The 24,554-nt window shown below is 40.5% G+C and overlaps 3 protein-coding genes across 4 annotated transcripts; 1 reads left to right on the top strand and 2 right to left on the bottom strand.

The window, feature by feature from the left end:
- Positions 1-534: 534 nt before the first annotated feature.
- On the bottom strand, positions 535-6,762 carry casr (calcium-sensing receptor). The gene is made up of 7 exons (XM_029644984.2): positions 6,672-6,762; positions 5,092-5,395; positions 4,603-4,909; positions 3,673-4,512; positions 3,289-3,519; positions 2,604-2,727; positions 535-2,502 (listed from the first exon to the last, which is right to left on the bottom strand). The coding sequence occupies exons 2-7, from the start codon at positions 5,274-5,276 to the stop codon at positions 1,364-1,366; spliced, it is 2,826 nt and encodes a 941-aa protein (XP_029500844.1). The 5' UTR covers positions 5,277-5,395; positions 6,672-6,762; the 3' UTR covers positions 535-1,363.
- Positions 6,763-7,005: 243 nt separating this feature from the next.
- Positions 7,006-10,761, bottom strand: eif4e1b (eukaryotic translation initiation factor 4E family member 1B). Of its 2 annotated transcripts, none has more exons than XM_029644995.2 (7): positions 10,654-10,761; positions 10,370-10,470; positions 9,877-9,972; positions 9,628-9,691; positions 9,396-9,509; positions 7,783-7,922; positions 7,006-7,310 (listed from the first exon to the last, which is right to left on the bottom strand). In XM_029644995.2, the coding sequence occupies exons 1-7, from the start codon at positions 10,678-10,680 to the stop codon at positions 7,196-7,198; spliced, it is 657 nt and encodes a 218-aa protein (XP_029500855.1). In that variant the 5' UTR covers positions 10,681-10,761; the 3' UTR covers positions 7,006-7,195. The 2 variants fall into 2 exon arrangements, with proteins under 2 accessions (XP_029500855.1, XP_029500856.1); XM_029644996.2 differs by having other exon boundaries at positions 9,670-9,691.
- A 3,713-nt stretch (positions 10,762-14,474) lies between these two features.
- zgc:175280 (cationic amino acid transporter 2 family protein) lies at positions 14,475-21,337 on the top strand. The gene is made up of 11 exons (XM_029644983.2): positions 14,475-15,079; positions 15,311-15,466; positions 18,441-18,603; positions 18,711-18,847; positions 18,961-19,183; positions 19,282-19,418; positions 19,561-19,663; positions 19,765-19,898; positions 19,985-20,151; positions 20,228-20,336; positions 20,528-21,337. The coding sequence occupies exons 1-11, from the start codon at positions 14,710-14,712 to the stop codon at positions 20,635-20,637; spliced, it is 1,809 nt and encodes a 602-aa protein (XP_029500843.2). The 5' UTR covers positions 14,475-14,709; the 3' UTR covers positions 20,638-21,337.
- The last annotated feature ends 3,217 nt before the right edge of the window (positions 21,338-24,554 follow it).

The following is a 24,554-nucleotide window of genomic DNA, read 5'->3' as shown; positions in this document are numbered from 1 at the left end:
ATATATATAGTGGTATATAGGTGTTAGTTGGTGGTATATAACAGTGGTATATAGGTGTTAGTTGGTGGTATATAATAGTGGTATATAGGTGCTAGTTGGTGGTATATAATAGTGGTATTTAGATGTTAGTTGGTGGTATATAATAGTGATATATAGGTTTTAGTTGGTGGTATATAATAGTGATATATAGGTTTTAGTTGGTGGTATATAACAGTGGTATATAGGTTTTAGTTGGTGGTATATAATAGTGCTATTTAGGTGTTAGTTGGTGGTGCAATGTTTTCCTTTTACCCTCTTCCTTTTTGTACCACAAAATGTTATGTAATTAAACACACACTACTGCACATTAGGTGGCAGCATGCACAAACAAAATGTGTGAACGCCAGGATACCAAAGGTGTGTTAGTGCAGGGCTGAAATAAAAGCCTCTTCTCCATGTGTGTCCCCAGACAGACTGATGCAATGATAGGCTTCCACTACTCGCCTACATCTGATGAGCTTCCACTAATAGGCTACTTATTGCAGACTCTGATGCTTCTCTTCTTTGGCATATGGTGATTTTATTGTCATTGGATGCATTGTGAAAACAAACATTTTATTCCAGTGTATAGGTCTAACATGTGCAGTAACTTGGTGAAATAAACACTTGCAGAAAACAACCAGACAGTAGTATGACACCATATTGAAGAACCTACAAGTAGTCCTAATGTAATGTTTCCCAACCCTGGTCCTCAAGTACCCCCAACAGCACACATTTTTATTGTAACCCTGGACAAGCACACCTGATTCAACTTATCAACTAATCATCAGGCCCTCAATGAGTTGAATGAGGTGTGTTTGTCCAGGGCTACAACAAAATTGTGTTCTGTCGTGGGTACTGAGTGACCAGGGTTGTTAAACACTGGCCTAATGAGAGACAGGAAAGAGACTGATATAGCCTACATTAGTAGGCCTATGTCCTGTGCTCAGAGTGAATTACATAGTTTTATTGTCTCCTGTTATACCTCATGTATTTTACAGGTCATAGTTGAACTTTGACAATGTGAATCTATTGTTATTGACAATTGGTATGGAAAGTATTACTAATTAATGTCTGCTCAACAATGACTTGAATGGGCTATTCTATTCTCAAGAAAACGCAGTAAATTATGTATTTGACAATTTTCCGCATTTTGAAATGTCCTCATAATGAACAACACAGATTATTGTAATATAATGGAATCTTGGCCACCTATGCTGTGTCACCATTCTGAATACATCAAAGCTTTTAATATCATAATTTCTGCTACAACTACCCAACCAACAAAGAATGCAACACCAACTCAGGTTTTGACAAGGACCTCTGCCCACCAAAAGACACTTCCCTACTTCATAGAATTCTTTCTGGACTCCTCAAAGCTCAAGGACAGAGTAACTGTTCCACTTCCAAAGCTTACTCTTGGCTTATGGATTCTCTGCTGACCTGATGGGGAGTCATTGTCATTGGTCTTGAGGCTGATGGATGAGGAGGGAGTTGAGGCGCAGGATCCCCCCACACTGCTGGACCTCTTCCTGGAGGCTGAGCTGTGTCTCAGAGTAGCCTTGGCCGCCACTTTGAAAGAATGGGCCGCAGTGCTACAGCGAACCTCCTCTATAGTGTTCCTGGACGGTTTGAAGAGGATGATGTAGACTTTATTGAAGAAAATACAGGCCAGCAGTCCAAAGCTGGAGGCTAGTATGGCAATGACCTCCACAGCCGACACAAACTTTCCATAAGTGCTGAAGTAGGCAGGGATGAAAGAGATCCAGACGATGAAGAAGATGAGCATGCTGAAGGTGATGAACTTAGCCTCGGTAAAATTCTCTGGCAGTTTTCGTGATTTAAATGCAAAGAAGAAGCATATGGCTGCCAGCAGGCATGTGTACCCAATTAGGAAGCCAAGCGCCATCATAGAGCCCTCATTGCATGTAATGAAAATGATCTCATCAATGTCATGGTTCCTGTAGCTCGCCGGAGGAGCATTGTAAAGCCAGACCACACATATCATCACTTGCACAAATGTGAACAGGAACACCAACAGGAACTGCAAGTTTAGCCCCCACCACTTACGATGGAGACTGGTGGGGATCTTTGCTTCGAACACTAGAAGTACTCGGTTAGTTTTGACCAGGATGCAGGAGATGCAGAGAACAAAACTTATCCCGAATGCAGGCTGGCGTAGACGGCATGTCCAGTCCTGGGGTTCACCAATGAAGATGAGGGAGCTGGAAAAACAGCAGATAAGTGAGAACAGGAGGAGGTAGGATAGCTCTCTGTTTGTGGCCTTAACAATTGGGGTGTTGCGAAATCTGATAAACACTCCCATCACGAATGCTGTCAAGAATACCCCCAGCACAGAGCATAATGCCAAGGCGATCCCAAAGGGCTCTGTCCAAGACAGAAACTCTATCTCCTTCAGGAAACAGGATGTGTGGTTCTCATTAGACCATGAGTCATTGGGACACTTGGTACAAACACTGGCATCTGCAGGAATAGAGAAGTAGTGTTTGTATTTTTGATAGAAACATTAAATAGGTACAGATTTATATAATGGGGTAGTTCAGATTTTTCACTGTCTTTCTTACCTTTGTGATCACTAAACTCTCCTTCTGAGCATTCTGTACATTCAAAGCAACACGTTGGCATGCTTTCTATGATCCCCTTTCTGGTGCCTGGTTCACAATCTTCACTACAGTTAGAGAATGGCACCTAATGAAATGACAGAAACACAGACAAAGATCATGCATCATATGATTTTGGATACAGACACAATAGAAACAAAATGCAGCACATACTGTATTTTAGGAAGAATACATTTTTTAAAAATCAATATCAAATCATTTCTGGGTAACAATTAAGTGCCTTACGGTAATAGTTGTCCATTAAAATGGTCAAAAAGCAGCAAAAATGGCTTTTTAGCAAAACATTTTCTCAAGCAAGAATTTTGATAGAACTGTCTGGGAGTGGTCTGAGGGGGATGGATGTGTAATCTGTAAACTAGCTGTTACTGGCAGAGAGATTGCGCTATTTTATTGGTCTATATTAATTTACCAATTCATTAATTAATTATTGGTCTATATTAATTTTGGTAGGCCGTCATTGTAAATAAGAATTTGTTCTTAGCTGGCTTGCCTAGTTAAATGAAGGTTAAATAAATACAAATAAATTCACACCGCCTGGTGATGTCACCAGGCAAGCCAAAACTCCACCCATGCAAAACCTGCAAATCAGAAAGTCCTATGTTGATTGTCCCTGTTTGGAGCAACATACCTCAGTATTATATCCATTCCACAGAATCTTTGTGTTATCAATGAAAAGTTGAACTCCTCTCTTAGCTCGCATGTTGTAGAAACCGACCTCTTCAAACACAACAGAACCATCCTCAGGAGACCGGTGCCAATTGATAATGGTGTAGTTTCCTGACGGATCAGCATTCTCATCAAAATGTACCTTTTCTCCCATACTGTTTGAGAAGTTTAAATGTCTGAGCTGCTTGAGAACCTGTAACACAGAGCCAGGTATTTGATCAGGAAGGGATATAGGAAAGTATACAAAGGGGTCAACAAAGCTGGGAGCAAAAAAAAAAAGAGTATACAAATGGATGTGTCAATGTTAGTCATTAGATTTCCTACTCTTTTTAAAGTATCCATTTACCTGCCATGCTTCTATTTTCTTTATATCGGCACATGAGTTGTTGGAAAAAAGACCCCGTCCAGGAATGCAGGTGAGAATGTCCTGCAGGGCCTGTGCAATGGAGTGAACTGCAACATACACATTATAGGAAATACGAAGATGCGTGTAATCCAGATATGGGGTCTCTGCACCCATAATGTCCTCCTCTCCAGTACACAATGGTCTGAAACTGGTGCTCCCATTCTCACTGTCTCTCAGTCTCTGGCTGTCTTCCAGATAGCAGTTAAAAGTCTCCTCCCAAAACTCCCTGACAAACTCATTGTGGCTGGATTTCTTTGGTGTGACCTCTTGTAAGAAGTCCTTGAAGCCAGGTATTTCGCCTGCTCTGAGTGCAAAGCCAATGGTCCCAACTACAACATCAAGGTACTCTGGTTTGGCGATGAGGGAGGTGGTTGCCCAAGCCTCGCTGGCCAACCAGATGCGGTCTGTGATGTTCCGTCTGACCATCTCTTTGATAAGAGGCTCAATGTCAGGCCCACTGGCGAAAACGACTATAACTTTAGCTGAGGAGTTCTCAATACGGTCAACCAATCCTTGGATCTGCCACTCCTCAAAGTACTGAGAGATCAGCTCACTCAGATGGATACAAATGTCTCGTTCTTCCATCTCTTTCTCAAATTTTTCAATCCCTGGACGTCCATACTCATCATCAGAAGCCACTGCAATGACCCAATTCCATTGGAAGTAGTCGATGATATCTGCCATGGCAGTGGCCTGGTGCTCATCTGTGGGAATGGTCCTCATGAAGGATTTGAACTGGTTCTTGTTGCTCAGCAGGCGACTGGAAGAGGCATAGCTGATCTGCAGCAGTACAGGGGGAATAAAGTTACTGTGATTTGTTGTTGATCGATTTAAATAAATCAGGAAATTGGAATTGAGATTGTAACTCACCTGTGGGATGTAGAAGAGGCCCAACAGATTGGCAACAGCAGTGGAGACTGCTGACCCAGAAGCCCCCACCACTGCTATAGTCGAAGGGATGTGATCTGTGCAGTTACAGAATTCATCCAAGTTCAGAGAGTCAATCTTATTCTGTGCTACGAAACTGAGGGTAGCCTCCAGGGCCTTGGACACGGTGTTGCAGGTGTCAAAGATCCTGTAGCCCAGTGTGATGTTGGGCAGGAGAATACTGCTGTTGTTGATCTCCTCTATTGCAAAAATCATGGCCTGAAGCCAACGGAATCCCCGGAAATTGTACCTGCACACCATAACATGCATTTAGATACCTTTTGTTTTTCATGAAGTACAATGCAATAATACTGACTGCAATACATTAATGTATATATTTAAAAAACATTTCATCGTCAGTTAGCACAAAGCATAGTTTATACAGTTTTGCATAAAAATAAACATAGCCTCAATTGCAGATTCAAACCTTACCGTACACACTCTGTGGATTCTGGTCGCGCTGCCAGGTCTTGGTCTTTGGAGGTAACACCAAAGTGCATTGGAAACAGCCCGCCCAGCAGAATATCCCCAGTCTTCTGTGCTCTCTGATGAGGCCCATAGGTGGAGATGACAGAACTGAAGCCCAAAAGCACCAGGTAATACAGGTAAAATCTCATCGTTTAGCTCTCAAGAGGGGCTTGTTCTCTCAGCACATTAGACTTCAGAGTTAACCTCAGTCTTGTCCCCTCCAGTGACTCTGGCTGTCGCCTTGTTTCTGACTCATGCTGTTCTTGATCTGAAAAACAGTGTGAGAAGTCCATTAAAGAGAGAATTGGAAATGTGTATATTCTTAGTTTGACAAGTCAATTGTCTTGCACAATCCTGTGGAAAAAAAGTATTTAAAAAATACGTTTTAAAGGTTAATGAAATATAGCGAACCATGTTTGGCCCTAATGACTGCCATTGTTAGATCTTGTCCAATGTAGAACACGGAGGAAAAAGTCGCTCTGCACCGTGAACCCTTTTGGGTATAAAAGCATTACAAGTGTCTGAGCTCCTATTGTTGTAGTCTTTTTCCCTCTTGTAGATGCACAGTAGGAGTGACATGCACTGAGAGCGGCGTCACACTCCACTGCTCTTCCTTCCTGCTAGTGCAATGCTGTGGCCAGTGTACCCGGTCACCATGGAGAGGGAGTAATAACGGCCTGCGTCTGGCTAATTATCCTGGAAAAATGCTAGAGCAGGACTGTGCTATTGTGCAAAAGCCTGCTAGAACACTCTCTGGAAAAGGATACTGAACAGGTTATACAGAGGTCGGCATGCCCAGTCTATACCAACCTAACTTTCAAATGTGTGCCCAACTAATAAATTAAACTGATTGGTGTGAAAATTTAATACTGTACATCCACAGATGAGTCTATGGTTGCTGTGACTGGCAAAAGTTATTGGATATTACAATAATGAAAACCCAAGGAGGATGGATTACAAGGCTACCATCAACCATCATTTAATTTCACGTGGCATAGTAATGTCTGAGAGCAAAAAAAATGTTATACCTTTAACTAGACAAGGGTTAGGGAACCAGTTCTTATTTACAATGGCCACACCCAGACGACTCTGGGCCAATTGTGCGCCAGCCTACGGGACTCCCAATCAAAGCCAGTTGAGATACAGCCTGGATTCGAACCAGGTTGTCTGTAGTGACGTCTTAAGCACTGAGATGCAGTGCCTTGCACCACTCGGGTGCCCCAGGTCACATAATTCCCATAACACAATGCATAATTGAAAGCAAACATCTTCCAAGTATGTACTCTTACGTAGTTCCTTAGTCTTTACTTTATGAATACACTAAAATTAGTTTCCTTCAAAATAATTGATAAATACAAAAGTTATTTCCACGGCATACATTTAAGCTAATGCATCTTTTGTAAACATGTGAAACAGGCGTTTCAAGATTAACCCAATGATTGTATATACAGTTAATTTCCCAAAAGCACAATGTTTGTGCTTGCATTTAATGGTATACAACAACACTATCAATCATATGAAGAGCTGAGGCAAGAGAATCTTACCTTGATTTCAGACAAACCAAAGGAAAATGTAATGCTGTTGGAACAAAGACTCTCCTGCAATTCTAGTCTCGAATTAATTCAGCTCAGTGGTTTTGCCGAACCCCGCATCTGAACGAGATTAAACATTAACTAGGAGGGCAGTCCATTTCCTTTAGGAGATGGAGCCAATCTTTGGGCACTCCTTTTTCAAGTTCGTTGTAGTTGAGTAAATTCGGGAGGAGAAAAAAAAGGTACTTCCCAAATCTTAGTTATGCACTGAAATGGCAGACCAAAGTCAGGGGTTAGTGTAGTGTCAAATAAGATTCCAAGATCTGAAGAAAATTGCAAAGACAAATACGATCATATACATTTTATTTTGTAGCCACAAAAGAATGTCAAAAGAAACAATGTCAGACATGTATCATGCCAAAGTTACTATTTAAATAAGGTAATGAATTAAGCACAAATACAAACTTAAATTACAGTACAGAAAAACATAAAGAGCAGACTTGTCCTTTGCTATAGGAGACTTGGAAAAAACATTTCTACACCACAAACTTGTTCTTCGTTATTGAATTGCTTTTGGTGGCTGTGTCTGCATGAGCTTGATATCCAATGACGAGTTTTGGAGGTAGGCCTAGTCCTTCCTTGTACTTTCGTCTGAAAATATGAATCATACGGTAAAACATTAATTTACCTGACCAATCACATGATCAAACAAAGATAGCTTTGAAAATAAAGAAAATCTGTTAAATCTGGATGTATGAGGGAAATGGTTGATGCCAATTATTTGTAGCCAATGCTATATGTATTACTAATATCCTGGGAGCAATGGATTGCACCATTAGGTCTTTCCTTGGTCTAATGGAAATCCATTTTTCATTAGGTTGCTATGCAAATGTCCTCATCCTGAACAATTATAGTTTACAACATGATGGCCAACAGGACACATCTGGCTTCTGTGGGATTTGGCCCAAGCCTAGCTGTAACTGGAGTGAAGCCGGCAGATAAAATCCATGACTGTTCAAGGCAAATATGACTAGTCTGTCAAGACAACTGTGAATCAGGGTAGACATGACACTACAGAAACTAGTCATTTGGTCCGGCCACACTGAATAAATGTCAGACTTACCCAATATAGGTAACTGCTTCTCCATTCTCTGTATCGGTGGTCCAGATGGCAATTTTGTCACCTTTGGCTCGAACATTAATGACAGCACCACAAACATCCCTGCTGAAGGAGCCAAAGCCCTCTCCAATGAGGCAAAGGAGCTGTTAAAAATAACCATTTAAAATAATTAATTTGAATAAAAGGCATGAATTAAAGATTTCTTGCAATTCAGAGGACTACAGTTAGATTCCGCTCCAACAACAAAAACAGGGGACAGTATTAATTCAGTGGTCCCACGTCATTGGTTTCCTCAGTCTTACAGAGCCTTGGGTCTAAACCCTAACAGGGTCCTAGACCTCCTGACAGGCCAGCCATAGTTGGGGAAGATAGGCAACAACACCACCACATCACTGAGCTGCAACACAGGGGCCCCACAAGGATGTGTTCAGCCCCCTCCTGTACTCCCATGACTGCGTGGCCACGCAGGCCTCCAACTTAATTATCAAGTTTACGGACGACACAGTGGTAGGTAGGCCTGATTACCAACAACGACAGAGCCTACAGGGAGGTGAGGGGCCTGGCGGAGTGGTGACAGGAAAATAACCTCTACAAAACAAAGCTGATAGTGGACTTCAGAAAACAGCAGAGGAAGCACTCCCCTATCCAGAGACGGGACCGCAGTGAAGAAGGTGAAACGCATCAAGTTCCTCAGTGTACACATTACTGACAATCTGAAATGGTCCATTCACAGACAGTATGGTGAAGGCTGCACTAACAGCACATCTTCAACCTCAGGAAGCTCAAGAAATTCAGCTCAGCCCCTAAGATCAAACTTTTACAGATGCACCATTGAGAGCATCATGTAAGGCTGTTTCACCACCTGGTATGGCTACTGCAACACCCGCAGGGCTCTCCAGAGGGTGATGTGGTCTGCCCAACGAATCACCGGGAAACACTGCCTGCCCTCCAGGACATCTACAGCACTGGTGTCACAATGCCAAGATCATCAAGGACTTCAACCACCTGAGCCACAGCCTATTCACCCCATTATTATCCAGAAAGCGAGGTCAGTACAGGTACATCAAAGCTGGGACTGAGAGACTGAAAAACAGCTTCTATCTGAAGGCCATCAGACTTAAATAGCCATCACTCCCAGCCTCCCGCCCTAAACTTACTCACTAGCCGGCTACCACCCGGTTACTCAACCCTACACCTTGGAGGCTGCTGCCCTATGTACAGAGACATGGAACACTGGTCACTTTAATGTTTTACCCATTTCATATGTCTACACTATCATTTTAATCTATTGCTGTACATATACTACATATTATATCCACACTGTCCATAATGTCTTTACATCACATAGTTATACTCTGTACTCAGACATTGATCGTCCGAGTATTTCTTAATTCCATTATTTTACTTTTCGATGGTATTATTATTTGATTATACTGCACCGTTGGAGCTAGGAACAAGCATTGCTACACCCACAATACCGTCAGCTAAATAATGTAACCAATAATTTTATTCAGATTTGAATCAGCTTTCTGACATAAATATTGAGCAAACAGTATTTCTGGTTTTCATCGTGTTACAAAACTGAAAGTGTTGGGCAGAATGGACCGACTACTGACAGTCTCCTTCCAGAAGCGGTCGAGTTCAGTGTGCCTCTGCTGCTTCGACAGTGTAATCAGCCAGCGTCCTCCACACTTGTTACGCCTGTCTTCCCACATTGGCTCAATGCCATCCTGGGAGAAGTGACAGGATCACTTTAGTCCAATTAATATAAGAGTACATGTACGAGAAGTATTATGGAAAATGTCAATCTCAAACTGAAGGATACTTTTCTCCAAAAGTCTACATCACCTTGAAAACTGAGTAGTCACAACCAGATGAAAGCTTGCTCACCAGCTGAATGTTGTTGTACAACCTATTAAAAAAAAACAATACATTTTCAGTCAAGAAAACAAAAAAAGTGGTAGTGACCTACATCATAGGTTCTCAATATACTTTTGTAGGTTTAATTTACTGAAACTTCACCACAGTAGGTGTAAAACTGTCAAGGATATCAGCCATTTAGTCTGTACTGTAAATCAAGGACACTGCAAAACTCACGCCCAGAAGTCTTCCACTGTGTCAAACTTTGTGATGATCCTCAGATTGTCCTGCCACATTTTGCTCTTATCGTTCTTGTAGAACCAGAGAGCCCATCTGAAACACAATGCACAAGTGATTGAATAAAAGGAGGGGTTGCTGAATCTTCAAATATTACAATTCAGAACCATTTAAATCTAATTTGTACTTGATTTCACTTCCTGCACATTAAATTACATCTTGCAACAGAAACCATTTACCGTTAATGAACCAAAGAGTAAGTTAAAATTAGAGGGACCTACCCGAATTTGTCCTATATAAAATTACCTTTCGTTTCTAAACGTTTTCCGTTGAGTAAACGGTTGGTTGCGAAAACATTTAGTAGACGAAACGTTTTGCAAAAATCAGCGTAATGAATACACCCAGGTATGAACTATAAATGTTACTGATTGACAAAATAGAAACTTCCAAGTAATTGAAATGTACCAATAAATCTCTCAACCGGAAAACACACCTGTTTTGTAGGGGATGCTTCACATGTGGTCCCACTACAACACGCGCCACTTTATCAATCCTTTTTTTGGCTCCATCAATCCTTTTTAGGGCTCCTTTGTCCTAAAAATGGGAGAAGACATTTATAAAATAGCCATATAGGAAACGCGTAGGGAGACGACTTCGATTGAATTCAAAGGCACCAGTATCAAAAAAAGCAATAATTATTATTATATACTGTTCTAAAGAAAAGTTTGTCAATTTAAAACGAGAATTCCAGCAAAATATAGCCTAATGAAATTTTACCAAGCGAGCTGAAACGCACGCCATCATGAACGTAATTAGTTTGACGAAGCAGGTGTGGCACTTGAGGTGTCGCAGATCATTGAAACGGGTTCTTCCGGTGGATTTTTAACGAAATTTGGATTAAACCAGAGAGGAAGAGGCAAAGCGAGAGAGTCCTCTCCCGTCATAATCTTTCCACGCGGGAATACAGCGATAAGCAGACCGCTTTGAAGACAGCTGCCTTCCCGCCTTAGGAACGACTCCAATTGTTAGGGCGAAGATAAGACCATCTCGTCATTATATACAGTATCTCTTATTAAACTTCAGTTATGACATGTTGGCCTTTCACCCATGAACTTTAAGCATTTACCACAAGATGGTGCCGTAGGCAACATACGGTAGTTTTCATTATTCTTTAGGCATGTTATGGACATTTGTTGGGGGGAAATCAGATGATTTTTTGAATATAATTAAATCAATACAAAAAGTACATGGGGGGAACACAAGTATATTTAAAGAATATACAAAGGACATTTGGGCTAGGGGGTGCAATATCAAGTTACACAAGGGTCTTAAGAGGCCTACAAACATTTAGAATTCTAACTGCCTTTTTGTTGGTAGAGTATTTAATTGTCTTAAAACATAGTTACATGTATTTTTGTAAAGTAAGAAAATGTAGTGTTTTGTTTGTAAATTTTCATTTGTGAATATGAGATTTGGCCCCAAAAAATCTGAAATTAATTGCATAAAACAGTTTCAACTTATTTCTATTGTCGGTAAAGAATCCAAGCAGCACATCTCTCCATAATAGTGTAACATTTTCATAAATGTGTTAAATTATAAATCTACTGATTCCTGACATGAAAACAGATTCCTGACATGAATACAAGTTTCCATACACTAAGTTGACTGTGTCTTTAAACTGCTTGGAAAATTCCAGAAAATTATGTCATGGCTTTAGAAGCTTCTGATAGGCTAATTGACATAATTTGAGTCAATTGGAGGTGTACCTGTGGATGTATTTCAAGGCCTACCTTCAAACTCAGTGCCTCTTTGCTTGACATCATGGGAAAATCAAAAGAAATCAGCCAAGACCTCAGAACAAAATTGTAGACCTCCGCAAGTCTGGTTCATCTTTGGGAGAAATGTCCAACCGCCTGAAGGTACCATGCTCATCTGTACAAACAATAGTACGCAAGTATAAACACCATGGGACCAAGCAGCCGTCATACCGCTCAGGAAGGAGACTTGTTCTGTCTCCTAGAGATGAACGTACTTTGTTGAGAAAAGTGCAAATCAATCCCAGAACAACAAAAAAGGACCTTGTGAAGATGCTGGAGGAAACAGGGTACAAAAGTGTCCATATCCACAGTAAAACGAGTCCTATATCTACATAACCTGATAGGCTGCTCAGTAAGGAAGAAGCCACTGCTCCAAAACTGTCATAAAAAAGCCAGACTACGTTTTGCAACTGCACATAGGGACAAAGATTGTACTTTTTGGAGAAATGTCCTCTGGTCTGATGAAACAAAAATAGAGCTGTTTGGCCATAATGACCATCGTTATGTTTGGAGGAAAAAGGGGAAGGCTTGCAAGCCGAAGAACACCATCCCAACTATGAAGCACAGGGGTGGCAGCATCATGATGTGGGGGTGCTTTGCTGCAGGAGGGACTGGTACACTTCACAAAATAGATGGTGTCACGAGGAGGAAAATTAGGTGGATATATTGAAGCAACATCTCAAGACATCAGTCAGAAAGTTGAAGCTTGGTCGCAAATGGGACTTCCAAATGGACAATGACCCCAAGCATACTTCCAAAGTTGTGGCAAAATGGCTTAAGGACTACAAAGTCAAGGTATTGGAGTGGCCATCACAAAGCCTTGACCTCAAACCCATATAAAATTTGTTGGCAGAACTGAAAAAGCGTGTGTGAGCAAGGAGGCCTACAAACCTGACTCAGTTACACCAGCTCTGTCAGGAGGAATGGGCCAAAATTCACCCAACTTATTGTGGGAAGCTTGAGGAAGGCTACCTAAAACATTTGATCAAAGTTAAACAATGTATAATACAATGTATAATACAACAAATACTAATTGAGTGTACATAAACTTCTGACCCACTGGGAATGTGATGAAAGAAATAAAAGATGAAATAAACATTCTTAAAATTAAGTGGTGATCCTAACTGACCTAAGACAAGGAATTTTTACTAGGATTATATGTCAGTTGTGAAACTGAGTTTAAATGTATCTGGCTAAGGTGTATGTAAACTTCCGACTTAAACTGTATAATATATGTGTGGAGAAAAATGATGCTTATAAATTAAGGATCAGGGAAAGAAAACCTGCTGATGAAAAGCAGAAAGTTTCACTGGAACTTTGTCAATATTATAATTGCAATCCAACATGAAGTTAAGGCCACCAAAAGTAGAGAAGACATGATGAGGAATAAAGTTCCACATAGAAGTGGAATTGTTTTATCCAATTGATCTTAAAAGTAATAAGTGTAAGTAGTAAGTGCCTGAAAATTCAGCCCACCATACTCATAAGTGTTCACAACAGATTTCTCCACAGAAATCAGAGGATTCCACATGTGCAGTACAGAGCTTCTGGACTGAAGGGAGTGGGCCTGAACTCCATTTTCACAGTGAATTCTAAAGCATATTCATTTTGCACACTTAGAGCACGTTAATATAACAAAGCATAATCATTGACATTTTACATCTCATGAAATTTAGTAGAAGCAATAACGAAAATAAGTATGCAGTGTTTTATTTAATTATGATTTATTGTCATAAATCATACTATATGTTTGTCTATGGTTGTAAAATGTTCAAACACAGTCAATAAGCAATGAACCCAAAACATTTCCTATTAGAGAATAAGATCTATTGAAGTGGGGATTTGATACATCTTCTAGAGGACTGTGATCGTCAACTGGTTATGAAATACATGAGTAAATTATGAAATACTGTATGTACCTTATTACCTTTTACATCATAAGTCATCTAAATGTGCCCTGTTCTGGAATGTTCATAAAGGTTTTGCCATGAAGGTGAGCATCAAGCTCAAGTCACTACCATGCATCCCTAAAATAATGAATTCACCACCATACTGTAACCAAAAAACAACAATTAAATAAAACAATAAACAAATCATTTATTAAAACCCCAGTCTATTGGACATATTCTCTAAAACAACCCCTTGAGTCGTTGACATGACCAATTATGGACAGGTTGCGGACCAAGTCCAAGTTCTACAACAAATCAGTCTGGTCCTCTTTTTCAGAAATGGCACAGACATCTGAAATGTAACATAATCTGTCTAAAATGCTTGTACTTCAGAGATGTGAAAGTTAACAGGAGAGAAGCTATAGGATGGGTTTGTGCCCACGAATACCGAGGACAGAATCCATGACAACCCAGAGGGTCCGCACCTTAGCACACGGCCAAGAAGGTAAGATTACCTTAACTTAATACTAATAGTGACATGCACTGTAGCCTTCTGTACTGCAGCCTTGGTCAAAAGGAGTGGATCTGTATGGTCTCATCTGCTGCTCTATGGGCAGTAAATATCTAATATCAAAACGTATTTATGAAACAAGGAGAAGAATATCCACTGCTATAGTCTATGACAAATCTAAATTTCAAAAGATAAGATCTAATTGTTTGCTTGATGAAGTTCACATGGGTTAAACATACAGCTGGTCATAGCTTTGTTTGATTTTGACAAATTATATTTGTCACTCTGATCTTGTTATCAAATGTGTAATGTATGTGGAAGATGATCTAATCCTATTTATGAAATACTAGATACTGAATGTACTGCTTGCAAAGGTTTACAATTAGTAGTAGTTTTGTCTGTAGTGTCTTACAAGCAGTATGTACAACAGTTTACAGTAGATCTATAGTTAAAATCAACACTGCTTGTCATTGGTTGATAGATCGAGTCAGTCTATACATTTGAACCCTGTTTTGATGTAATATACACCTACCATTACTCAGTGTTCTAAAACAGTTGGTTGTACAAATTATGTGATGAATGGCATTTTGATGGACAGATCTTCTGCTCTTGCAGGATGTCTGGTGCCAGGCTGTTACTGTTCATACAGAGCCTGTCTCGTAGGAAACCCCTGGAGCCAGAGGGGGAGGTGTCCAACTTTAAACGATGTCTGACTACCCTTGACCTGGTGGCTCTGGGGGTTGGCAGCACACTGGGGGCTGGCGTGTATGTGCTGTCAGGAGAGGTGGCCAGGGCCGTAGCTGGGCCCAGTATAATTATATCTTTCCTTGTGGCAGCAATAGCTTCCATTTTCGCAGGGCTGTGCTATGCTGAATTTGGATCGCGTGTGCCCAAGACTGGCTCTGCCTACCTGTACAGCTATGTGACAGTGGGGGAGATTTGGGCCTTCATCACTGGCTGGAACTTGCTGCTGTCATATGTCATAGGCAAGTGACATCTGATATGGAATATAGAATATTTGATGCAAAATATGTTTTATTGGAAGCTACTGTCAGAGCTCAAGCCCATAAGGATTGTATAAAGGATGACAATGATCAATCAACAATAACAATTAGAGGTCACTGTTGCATTGACAATGTCTCATTGGCATATTGTAATGGTCCTTCACACATAGCCAACATCACCTCCTTTGGTTTCTTGATTTCTTCTCTGATCAGGAACATCAAGTGTAGCCAGGGCATGGAGTGGGACTTTTGATGACCTCATTGGAAATGCCATTGCCAACTCTTTAGGTCAACATGCAGCAATGGATATGCCAGGCCTCGCTACCTACCCAGACTTCTTTGCTGCTGCTCTCATCATGCTGTTGGCAGGCAAGTGCTATTAACAGAAAGGTTTCATGGTGCAAAATAACTGGACAATGGTGACAGTAAATAACTATATATACAGTTGAAGTCGGAAGTTTACATACACCTTGGTCAAATACATTTAAACTCAGTTTTTCACAATTCCTGACATTTAATCCTAGTAAAAATTCCCTGTCGTAGGTCAGTTAGGATCACCACTTTATTTTAAGAATGTGAAATGTCAGAATAATAGTAGAGAGAATTATTTATTTCAGCTTTTCTTTCTTTCATTACATTCACAGTGGGTCAGACGTTTACGTACACTCAATTAGTATTTGGTAGCATTGACTTAAAATTGTTTAACTTGGATCAAACGTTTCAGGTAGCCAACCACAAGCTTCCCACAATAAGTTGGGTGAATTTTGGCCCATTCCTCCTGACAGAGCTGGTGTAACTGAGTCAGGTTTGTAGGCCTCCTTGCTCGCACACGCTTTTTCAGTTCTGCCAACAAATTTACTATAGGATTGAGGTCAGGGCTTTGTGATGGCCACTCCAATACCTTGACTTTGTTGTCCTTAAGCCATTTTGCCACAACTTTGGAAGTATGCTTGGGGTCATTGTCCATTTGGAAGTCCCATTTGCGACCAAGCTTCAACTTTCTGACTGATGTCTTGAGATGTTGCTTCAATATATCCACCTAATTTTCCTCCTCGTGACGCCATCTATTTTGTGAAGTGTACCAGTCCCTCCTGCAGCAAAGCACCCCCACATCATGATGCTGCCACCCCTGTGCTTCATAGTTGGGATGGTGTTCTTCGGCTTGCAAGCCTCCCCCTTTTTCCTCCAAACATAACGATGGTCATTATGGCCAAACAGCTCTATTTTTGTTTCATCAGACCAGAGGACATTTCTCCAAAAAGTACAATCTTTGTCCCCATGTGCAGTTGCAAACCGTAGTCTAGCTTTTTTTTATGGCGGTTTTGGAGCAGTGGCTTCTTCCTTGCTAAGCGGCCTATCAGGTTATGTTGATATAGGACTCATTTTACTGTGGATATGGATACTTTTGTACCTGTTTCCTCCAACATCTTCACAAGCTCCTTTGCTGTTGTTCTGAGGTTGATTTACACTTTCGCACCAAAGTACGTTCATCACTAGGAGACAGAACGCGTCTCCTTCCTGAGCGTTATGATGGCTGCGTGGTCTCGTGGTGTTTATACTTGCGTACTATTGTTTGTACAGATGAACGTAGTACCTTCAGGCATTTGGAAATTGCTCCCAAGTATGAACCAGACTTGCGGAGGTCTACAATTTTTTTTTCTGAGGTCTTGGCTGATTTCTTTTGATTTTTCCATGATGTCAAGCAAAGGGACACTGAGTTTGAAGGTATGACTTGAAACACATCCACAGGTACACGTCCAATTGACTCAAATGATGTCAATTAGGCCTCCCGGGTGGCGCATTGGTTAAGGGCGCAGCGCCAGCTGTGCCATCAGAGACTCTGGGTTCATGCCCAGGCTCTGTCGTAACCAGCCACGACCGGGAGGTCCGCGGTAAGGATGTCCTTGTCTCATCGCGCACCAGCGACTCCTGCCGGGCGCAGTGCGCGCTAACCAAGGTTGCCAGATGCACGGTGTTTCCTCCAACACATTGGTGAGGATGGCTTCTGGGTTGGATGCGCGCTGTGTTAAGAAGCAGTGCGGCTTGGTTGGGTTGTGTATCGGAGGACGCATGACTTTCAAGCCCGTACGGGAGTTGTAGCGATGAGACAAGATAGTAGCTACTAAAACAATTGGATACCACGAAATTGGGGAGAAAAAAGGGTCAAATAAAAATAAAATAAAAACAAATGATGTCAAATAGCCTATCAGAAGCTTCTAAATGTTCTGGAATTTTCCAAGCTGTTTAAAGGCACAGTCAACTTAGTGTATGTAAACTTCTGACCCACTGGAATTGTGATACAGGGAATTATAAGTGAAATAATTTGTCTGTAAACAATTGTTATAAAAATTACTTGTGTCATGCACATAGTCCTAACTGACTTGCCAAAACTATAGTTTGTTAACAAGAAATGTGTGGAGTGGTTGAAAAACGAGTTTTAATGACTCCAACCAAAGTGTATGTAAACTTCCGACTTCAACTGTATATATCCATTGAGTGTACAAAACATTAAATATACTTTGCTAATATTGAGTTGCACCCCTCACCCTACCTTTCGCCCTCAGAACAGCCTCAATTCGTCGGGCATGGACTCTACAAGGTATTGAAAGCGTTCCACAGGGATGCTGGCCATGTTGACTCCAATGCTTCCCACAGTTGTGTCAAGTTGTCTGGATGTCCTTTGGGTGGTGGGCCCTTCTTGAGACACACAGAAAACTGTTAAATGTGGGGGGGAAACAGCAGCTTTGCAGTTCTTGACATGCCTAGCACCTACTACCATGCCCCGTTCAAAAGCACAGAAATATTTGATCTTTCCCATTCACCCTCTGAATGGCACGTGTACACAATCCATATTTCAATCGTCTCAAGGCTTAAAAATCCTTCTTTTAACCTTTCTCCTCCCCTTCATCTACACTGATTGATGTGGATTTAACAAGTGACATCAAGTTGGGCTCCCGAGTGGTGCAGCGGTCTAAGGCTCTGAATCTCAGTGCTAGAGGCGTCACTACAGACACCCTGGTTCGTAGCCAGGCTGTATTACAACCGGCCGTGATTTGGAGTACCACAGGGCAGCACACAATTGTCCCAGCATGTTCCGGTTTTGACCGGTGTAGGCCGTCATTGTAAATAAGAATTTGTTCTTAACTGACTTGCCTAGTAAAATAAAAAAATAAGGGATCTAAGCTTTTACCTGGATTCACCTGGTCAATCTACTATGTCATGGAAAGAGCAGGTGTCCTTAATGTTTTGTACAATCAGTGTGTGTATATATATATATATATATATATATAGTATACTGTATAAGGAGCTTACTCCTGGTTCTAATAATTTATCACTTCCATAGGGATCCTTGCATTTGGCGTTAAAGAGTCTGCTATTGTGAATAAGGTTTTTACAGCAGTTAATACAGTGGTCTTGGTGTTTGTTATCATCGCTGGCTTCATCAAAGGTGACATTGACAACTGGTACATTAGTGAGGACACTATCCTGAACATAACAACAAATGAGTATGAACTTTATAATTCCAGCACTATTATGAAATACGACATAACTGTTCTAATGAAGTACAGTAAATTGAAATTCAAAGAACATGAAGTATGTCATTCCCCTTCAGAAACTTCACATCGGCACTAAATGAAACCACAAATTACGGTGTTGGTGGCTTCTTCCCCTTTGGTGTTGAGGGAACATTGGCAGGAGCTGCAACCTGTTTTTACGCCTTTGTTGGATTTGACTGCATAGCCACAACAGGTAACTGTTGTATAATGTGCTGAAAACCTTGGGCATTTTAGAATGATCTGAAGTATAATCAATGTGCCTTAGTCTCATCTGTATGTATAACATCTGAATGTGTAATCTCCCAGGGGAGGAGGTGCAGAACCCTCAGAAGTCCATCCCTCTGGGCATTGTAGTATCCCTGCTGATCTGTTTCCTGGCTTACTTTGGTGTGTCGGCAGCACTGACCCTCATGATGCCCTACTGCATGCTCAGTGTCAATAGCCCATTACCTGTAGCTTTTACATACATTGGCTGGGGCCCTGCAAAGTATGCTGTGGCTGTAGGCTCCCTCTGTGCACTTTCAACAAGGTATGGTATGGTATTATGTATAATTACATAAGTTGTCCCCTGTAGTGTCATTTGTAAAGTTCAAGTGGTGGATTGTAAATGGTGTGTTGGTTTCGCAGTCTTCTAGGATCCATGTTTCCCATGCCCCGGGTCCTCTTTGCGATGGCCAGGGACGGGCTGCTCTTCAAGCCACTCAGTAACATGAGTTCTCAACAAAGTCCTGTGGTAGCCACTCTATCTTCAGGTGTTGTGGCAGGTAACGTTGCTGAACAGCACAAAATCATCAAGCCTAGGTCATTTAACTATGTATTGACATTTTAAAAAGTAAAATGCAGATGCTGTTCCTTGTTTGGGTTGGTATTCACAATGTACTATGTATCACATTTTTGTTTTTGCAGCAATCATGGCTCTATTATTTGACCTGAAAGCACTTGTGGACATGATGTCAATTGGAACACTCTTTGCCTACACTCTTGTAGCAATATGTATTCTCATATTGAGGTATGCTTGATTGATCTGAACAGAGACATTTTACACAATAGGATTTAACACCAAAGCATGTATGCATTTTATCTGGTTACTGTGTATGCATTTTTATTTAGGTACCAACCAGATCTTGGTGAGGAGTCCAGTGATAATACATCTGAATCATTTTCGATGATAGAGGCCCTAAACCCTCCTTCTCAGCCCAATGCTCAAACCTCTAAAAATGTATCCATGTTCACAGTCTTTATCAGTGAGCGATTTTCTTTATATCCTGTTTCCTTTTATATCCAGTGTCATACTCTCTTAGAGGTCTGACACGTTTGTTTTGTCCCCCAGTCCTTTTAGAAATTATTCTGAGCGTTTTCCTGACCAAGGCTGTGGATTCCCTGATGAACCAGGAGTGGTGGAGCATTTTAATCATCTCTGTGATCCTTTTGATGCTGGTCCTCACTGTTTTCATCATCTGGAGACAGCCTCAGAATACAACCAAAGCTGCTTTTATGGTAACATTGTGTCAAAGCTTAACTCAGATTTGGTTTTCTCCACAATTTACACCCATTTTGTTTGGTATCTCTGCAGGTTCCTTTTATACCAGCACTTCCTATTGTGAGTACATTTGTCAATGTCTATCTGATGGTTCAGTTGGGAGGAGATACATGGATTCGCTATGCTGTTTGGATGGCAGTGGGTAAGGAACCTAGGCATCTATTGGGCACACACTGGTTGAATCAACGTTGTTTCCACATCATTTCAATTAAATTAAGTTGAATCAACGTGGAATAGACGTTGAATTGACTTCTTCAACAACGCATACATTTGAAAATAAATTATGTCATGCTATTGTCGTAAAAATATTAGTGACGTTGTATTTTTTCACAGGGTTATTGATCTACTTTTGTTATGGAGTTCATCACAGTGTGCAAAAGCAAAGGCTGGAAAATGCACACAATCAGGTCAACATACAAAGTCTTAACACAAATATGGAGTAAAACTTTGTGACGGATGAGGATTCCTGTGGCCCTGATATCTGACCCGGAATTGAAATACAAGATTTCAAAAGAAGGGAAACATCAATACATTGTATTTGATATAATTATAATAATTGTTATTAATATTGCCATACAAAGCTGTTTTGATTTGAAAGGAGCATTCCATAAAATACCCTACTGCTAATCACTCACTTTAACTCTTGAAATATATACCCCTTGAATTTGAACAACAAGGTGAATAGTTTGCATAAAGCAACTCAAGTTATCATGCGAACAATTTAATCTTTGAAGGTGTTGCCCTGACACTGAAAATCATGTTGATTGTGTGATATGTAAAACTACTTGTAATGATGAATTTTAAATACACTTTTACTTAAATCATGACACAAGAGGCCAGTAATGTAACCAACATTAACAAACGTTTACCAATATACTTTACTACAGTACACTGAAAATACCAGTGGTTTTTATTATGTTGTGCATATCACAATAAAAGTGCTTTATATGATGTGGTGAGTGGGTGGTATTGGAGTTAGTGCTGCTGCCTTCATCCATCATACATATACCACTGTTGGCAAGGGTTCGAATCTATCTCACCATTTTCCTGACACTGCTCTCTATCATTCCTGTCACTCCAACTATCTGTCTATCAAAATACATGACGAATTTACAGGGGGAAAGTGCCGTAGATTTTGCTGCATGATGTATCTGTTGTGTTTTATACATTATTATATGTAATACAAATTAAATGTTTACTTTCTGTTGGTCTTAATACTGTATTGAAAGGTCAGTTGGCTCATTTATTGCTACCCTTTAAACAATGATAGTAATTCATAAATACTACAGTATAATCACAAAGAGAGCTGTTTCTCTATTGACAGTGATTAGATGTCCACCTTGTGTATACTAGATTGTCAGTTCACACCTAGTCAGAAATACCTGGACTTCGTCACATTGGTGTCAGAAGTGGGATGGATGGCACATTAATTGTGTTTGCTGCAGAAAAACATGAAGTGGCTTAAATGTGTGGTTTGTCTCACAAGTCAGCCTGGTCTCATTGACTTGACGTAGTATAGTAAATGTAAATCCGTGACACTCAAAGTAGTATAATATGTTACCTTTGGTATGGTTAATTAAGGCAAAAAACGAAAGTAGGGTGGACGTGAACATCTAGCAACCCAACGGTTGTGTGTTTGAATCTCATCATGGACAATTTTAGCTAATTAGCAACTTTGCAACTACTTACTACTTGGACAGAAATGTAAATGCAACATGTAAAGTGAGGGTCCCATGTTTCATGAGCTGAAATAAAAGATCCCAAAAATGTTCCATACGCACAAAAAGCTTATTTCTCTCAAATTTTGAGCACACATTTCTTTACATCCCTGTTAGTGAGCATTTCTCCTTTGCCAAGATAATCCATCCACCTGACATGTGTGGCATATCAAGAAGCTGATTAAACAGCATGATCATTACACAGGTGCACCTTGTGCTGGTATCAATAAAAGGCCACTCTAAAATGTGCAGTTTTGTCACAATGCCACAGATGTCTCAAGTTTTGAGGGAACGCGCAATTGACATGCTGACTGCAGGAATGTCCACGAAAGCTGTCGCCAGATAATTTAATGTTAATTTCTCTACCATAAGCCGCCTCCAACGTTGTTTTAGAGAATTTGGCAGTACAACCAACAGGTCTCACAACCTCAGACCACATGTATGGTGTCGTGTGGGTGAGCGGTTTTCTGATATCAACATTGTGGACAGAGTGCCCCATGGTGGTGGTGGGGTTATCGTATTGGTAGGCATAAACTAAGGAGAACGAACCAATTGAATTTTATTGATGGCAATTTGAATGCACAGAGATTTTGACTCATTGATGTCAGATATTTTTTTATATATATCTGTGACCAATAGATGCATGTCTCTTTTCCTTGTCATGTGAAATCCATAGATTAGGGCCTAATTTATTTATTTGAATTGACTGATTTCCTTATATGAACTATAACTTAGTAAATTCTTTGAAATTGTTGCATGTTACGTTTACATTTTTGTTCAGTATACTTACCATGTTAGATAACCCTTTAACCTAACTCCTAACCCTAATCTTAAACACTAACCCCTAGCCTAGCTAATGTTAGCCACCTAGCGAACATTTGCGTTAGCCACCTAGCTCACGTTATCCACAACAAATTGGAATTCATAACATACACTACCGTTCAAAAGTTTTGGGTCACTTAAAAATGTAGTTGTTTTCCATAAATATATACATGAAATGAGTTTCAAAATTAATAGGAAATATAGTCAAGACGTTGACAAGGTTATAAATAATTATTTTAATTTGAAATCATAATTGTGTTCTTCAAACTTTGCTTTTGTTAAAGAATCCTCTATTTGCATCAGTTACAACCTTAAAGACCTTTGGCATTCTAGTTCTCAATTTGTTGAGGTAATCTGAAGAGATTTCACCCCATGCTTTCTGAAGCACCTCCCACAAATTGGATTGGCTTGATGGTCAAGCTGCTCCCACAACAGCTCAATAGGGTTGAGATCTGGTGACCGTGCTGGCCACTCCATTATAGACAGAATACCAGCTGACTGCTTCTTCCCTAAATAGTTCTTGCATAGTTTGGAGCTGTGTTTTGGGCCATTGTCCTGTTGTAGGAGGAAATTGGCTCCAATTAAGCGCCATCCACAGGGTATGGCATGGCGTTGCAAAATGGAGTGATAGCCTTCCTTCTTCAAGATCCCTTTTACACTGTACAAATCTCCCACCTTACCACCACCAGATGGCATCAAGCACTCCTCCAGCATCTTTTCATTTTTTCTGCATCTCATGAATGTTCTTCTTTGTGATCCGAACACCTATTTTGCCCATCTTTAATCTTTTCTTTTTATTGCCCAGTTTGAGATATGGCTTTTTCTTTGCAACTCTGCCTAGAAGGCCAGCATCCCGGAGTCGCCTCTTCACTGTTGACGTTGAGACTGGTGTTTTGCGGGTACTATTTAATGAACCTGACAGTTGATGACCTGTGTGGCATCTGTTTCTCAAACTAGACACTCTAATATCCTTGTCCACTTGCTCAGTTGTGCACCAGGGCATCCCACTCCTCTTTCTATTCTGGTTAGAGCCAGTTTGATCTGTTCTGTGAAGGGAGTAGTACACAGCGTTGTACGAGATCTTCAGTTTATTGGAAATTTCTCGTACGGAATAGCCTGCATTTCTCAGAACAAGAATAGACTGATGAGTTTCAGAAGAAAGTTCTTTCTGGCCATTTTGAACCTTTAATCGAACCCACAAATGCTGATGCTCCAGATAGTCAACTAGTCTAAATAAGGGCAGTTGTATTGCTTTTTTAATCAGAACAACAGTTTTCAGCTGTGCTAACATAATTGCAAAAGGGCCTTCTAATGATCAATTAGCCTTCTAAAATTATAAACTTGGATTAGCTAACACTCCGTGCCATTGGAACACAGGATAATGGGCCTCTGTACGCCTATGTAAATATTCCATAAAAGAAATCAGCCGTTTCCAGCTACAATAGTCATTTACAACATTAACAATGTCTACACTGTATTTCTGATCAACTTGATGTTATTTTAATGGACAAAAAAATTGCTTGACTTTCAAAAACAAGGACATTTCTAAGTGACCCCAAAATGTTTCAAGGTAGTGTATATGTTTTACAAATTTGTAACATATAACATATATGGCAATTCATAGCACATCATACGGATTGTAATTCGTAACATATTGTAATGAAACAGGCAGGGAAGCAGGTCTCGAACCCTCGAACTTCTAGCCCGAAATCCAGTGTGCTATCGACTGTGCTGTAAAAGGGTGCTCGCGCGACAGAGTCAATATCCGCGTTTATAAACCCAGGGTCGTTACACTATCATAAGAAATGAATAATGGACAT

This window comes from Oncorhynchus nerka, linkage group LG19 (genome assembly GCF_034236695.1).
Source record: "Oncorhynchus nerka isolate Pitt River linkage group LG19, Oner_Uvic_2.0, whole genome shotgun sequence".
Classification (NCBI taxonomy): domain Eukaryota; kingdom Metazoa; phylum Chordata; class Actinopteri; order Salmoniformes; family Salmonidae; genus Oncorhynchus; species Oncorhynchus nerka.
Note: the sequence above shows the minus strand (reverse complement) of the source record. Positions and strands in the feature narration are given on the sequence as shown.

Bases quoted from the DNA above. Each gene is read 5' to 3' on its own strand.
- casr (XM_029644984.2), bottom strand. From the start codon at position 5,276: ATGAGATTTTACCTGTATTACCTGGTGCTTTTGGGCTTCAGTTCTGTC. The intron at 3,520-3,672 runs GTAAATGGATAC...TCTGTGTTACAG, and splicing joins AGAAAATAGAAGCATGGCAG to GTTCTCAAGCAGCTCAGACA. The intron at 2,728-3,288 runs GTATGTTGCTCC...TCATTTCATTAG, and splicing joins GGAATGGATATAATACTGAG to GTGCCATTCTCTAACTGTAG.
- eif4e1b (XM_029644995.2), bottom strand. From the start codon at position 10,680: ATGATGGCGTGCGTTTCAGCTCGCTTG. The intron at 10,471-10,653 runs GTAAAATTTCAT...TCCCATTTTTAG, and splicing joins CGTGCGTTTCAGCTCGCTTG to GACAAAGGAGCCCTAAAAAG. The intron at 9,692-9,876 runs GTGAGTTTTGCA...TTTTTTTAATAG, and splicing joins ACAGTGGAAGACTTCTGGGC to GTTGTACAACAACATTCAGC.
- zgc:175280 (XM_029644983.2), top strand. From the start codon at position 14,710: ATGTCTGGTGCCAGGCTGTTACTGTTCATACAGAGCCTGTCTCGTAGG. The intron at 15,080-15,310 runs GCAAGTGACATC...TTCTCTGATCAG, and splicing joins GCTGCTGTCATATGTCATAG to GAACATCAAGTGTAGCCAGG. The intron at 19,419-19,560 runs GTAACGTTGCTG...TTGTTTTTGCAG, and splicing joins ATCTTCAGGTGTTGTGGCAG to CAATCATGGCTCTATTATTT.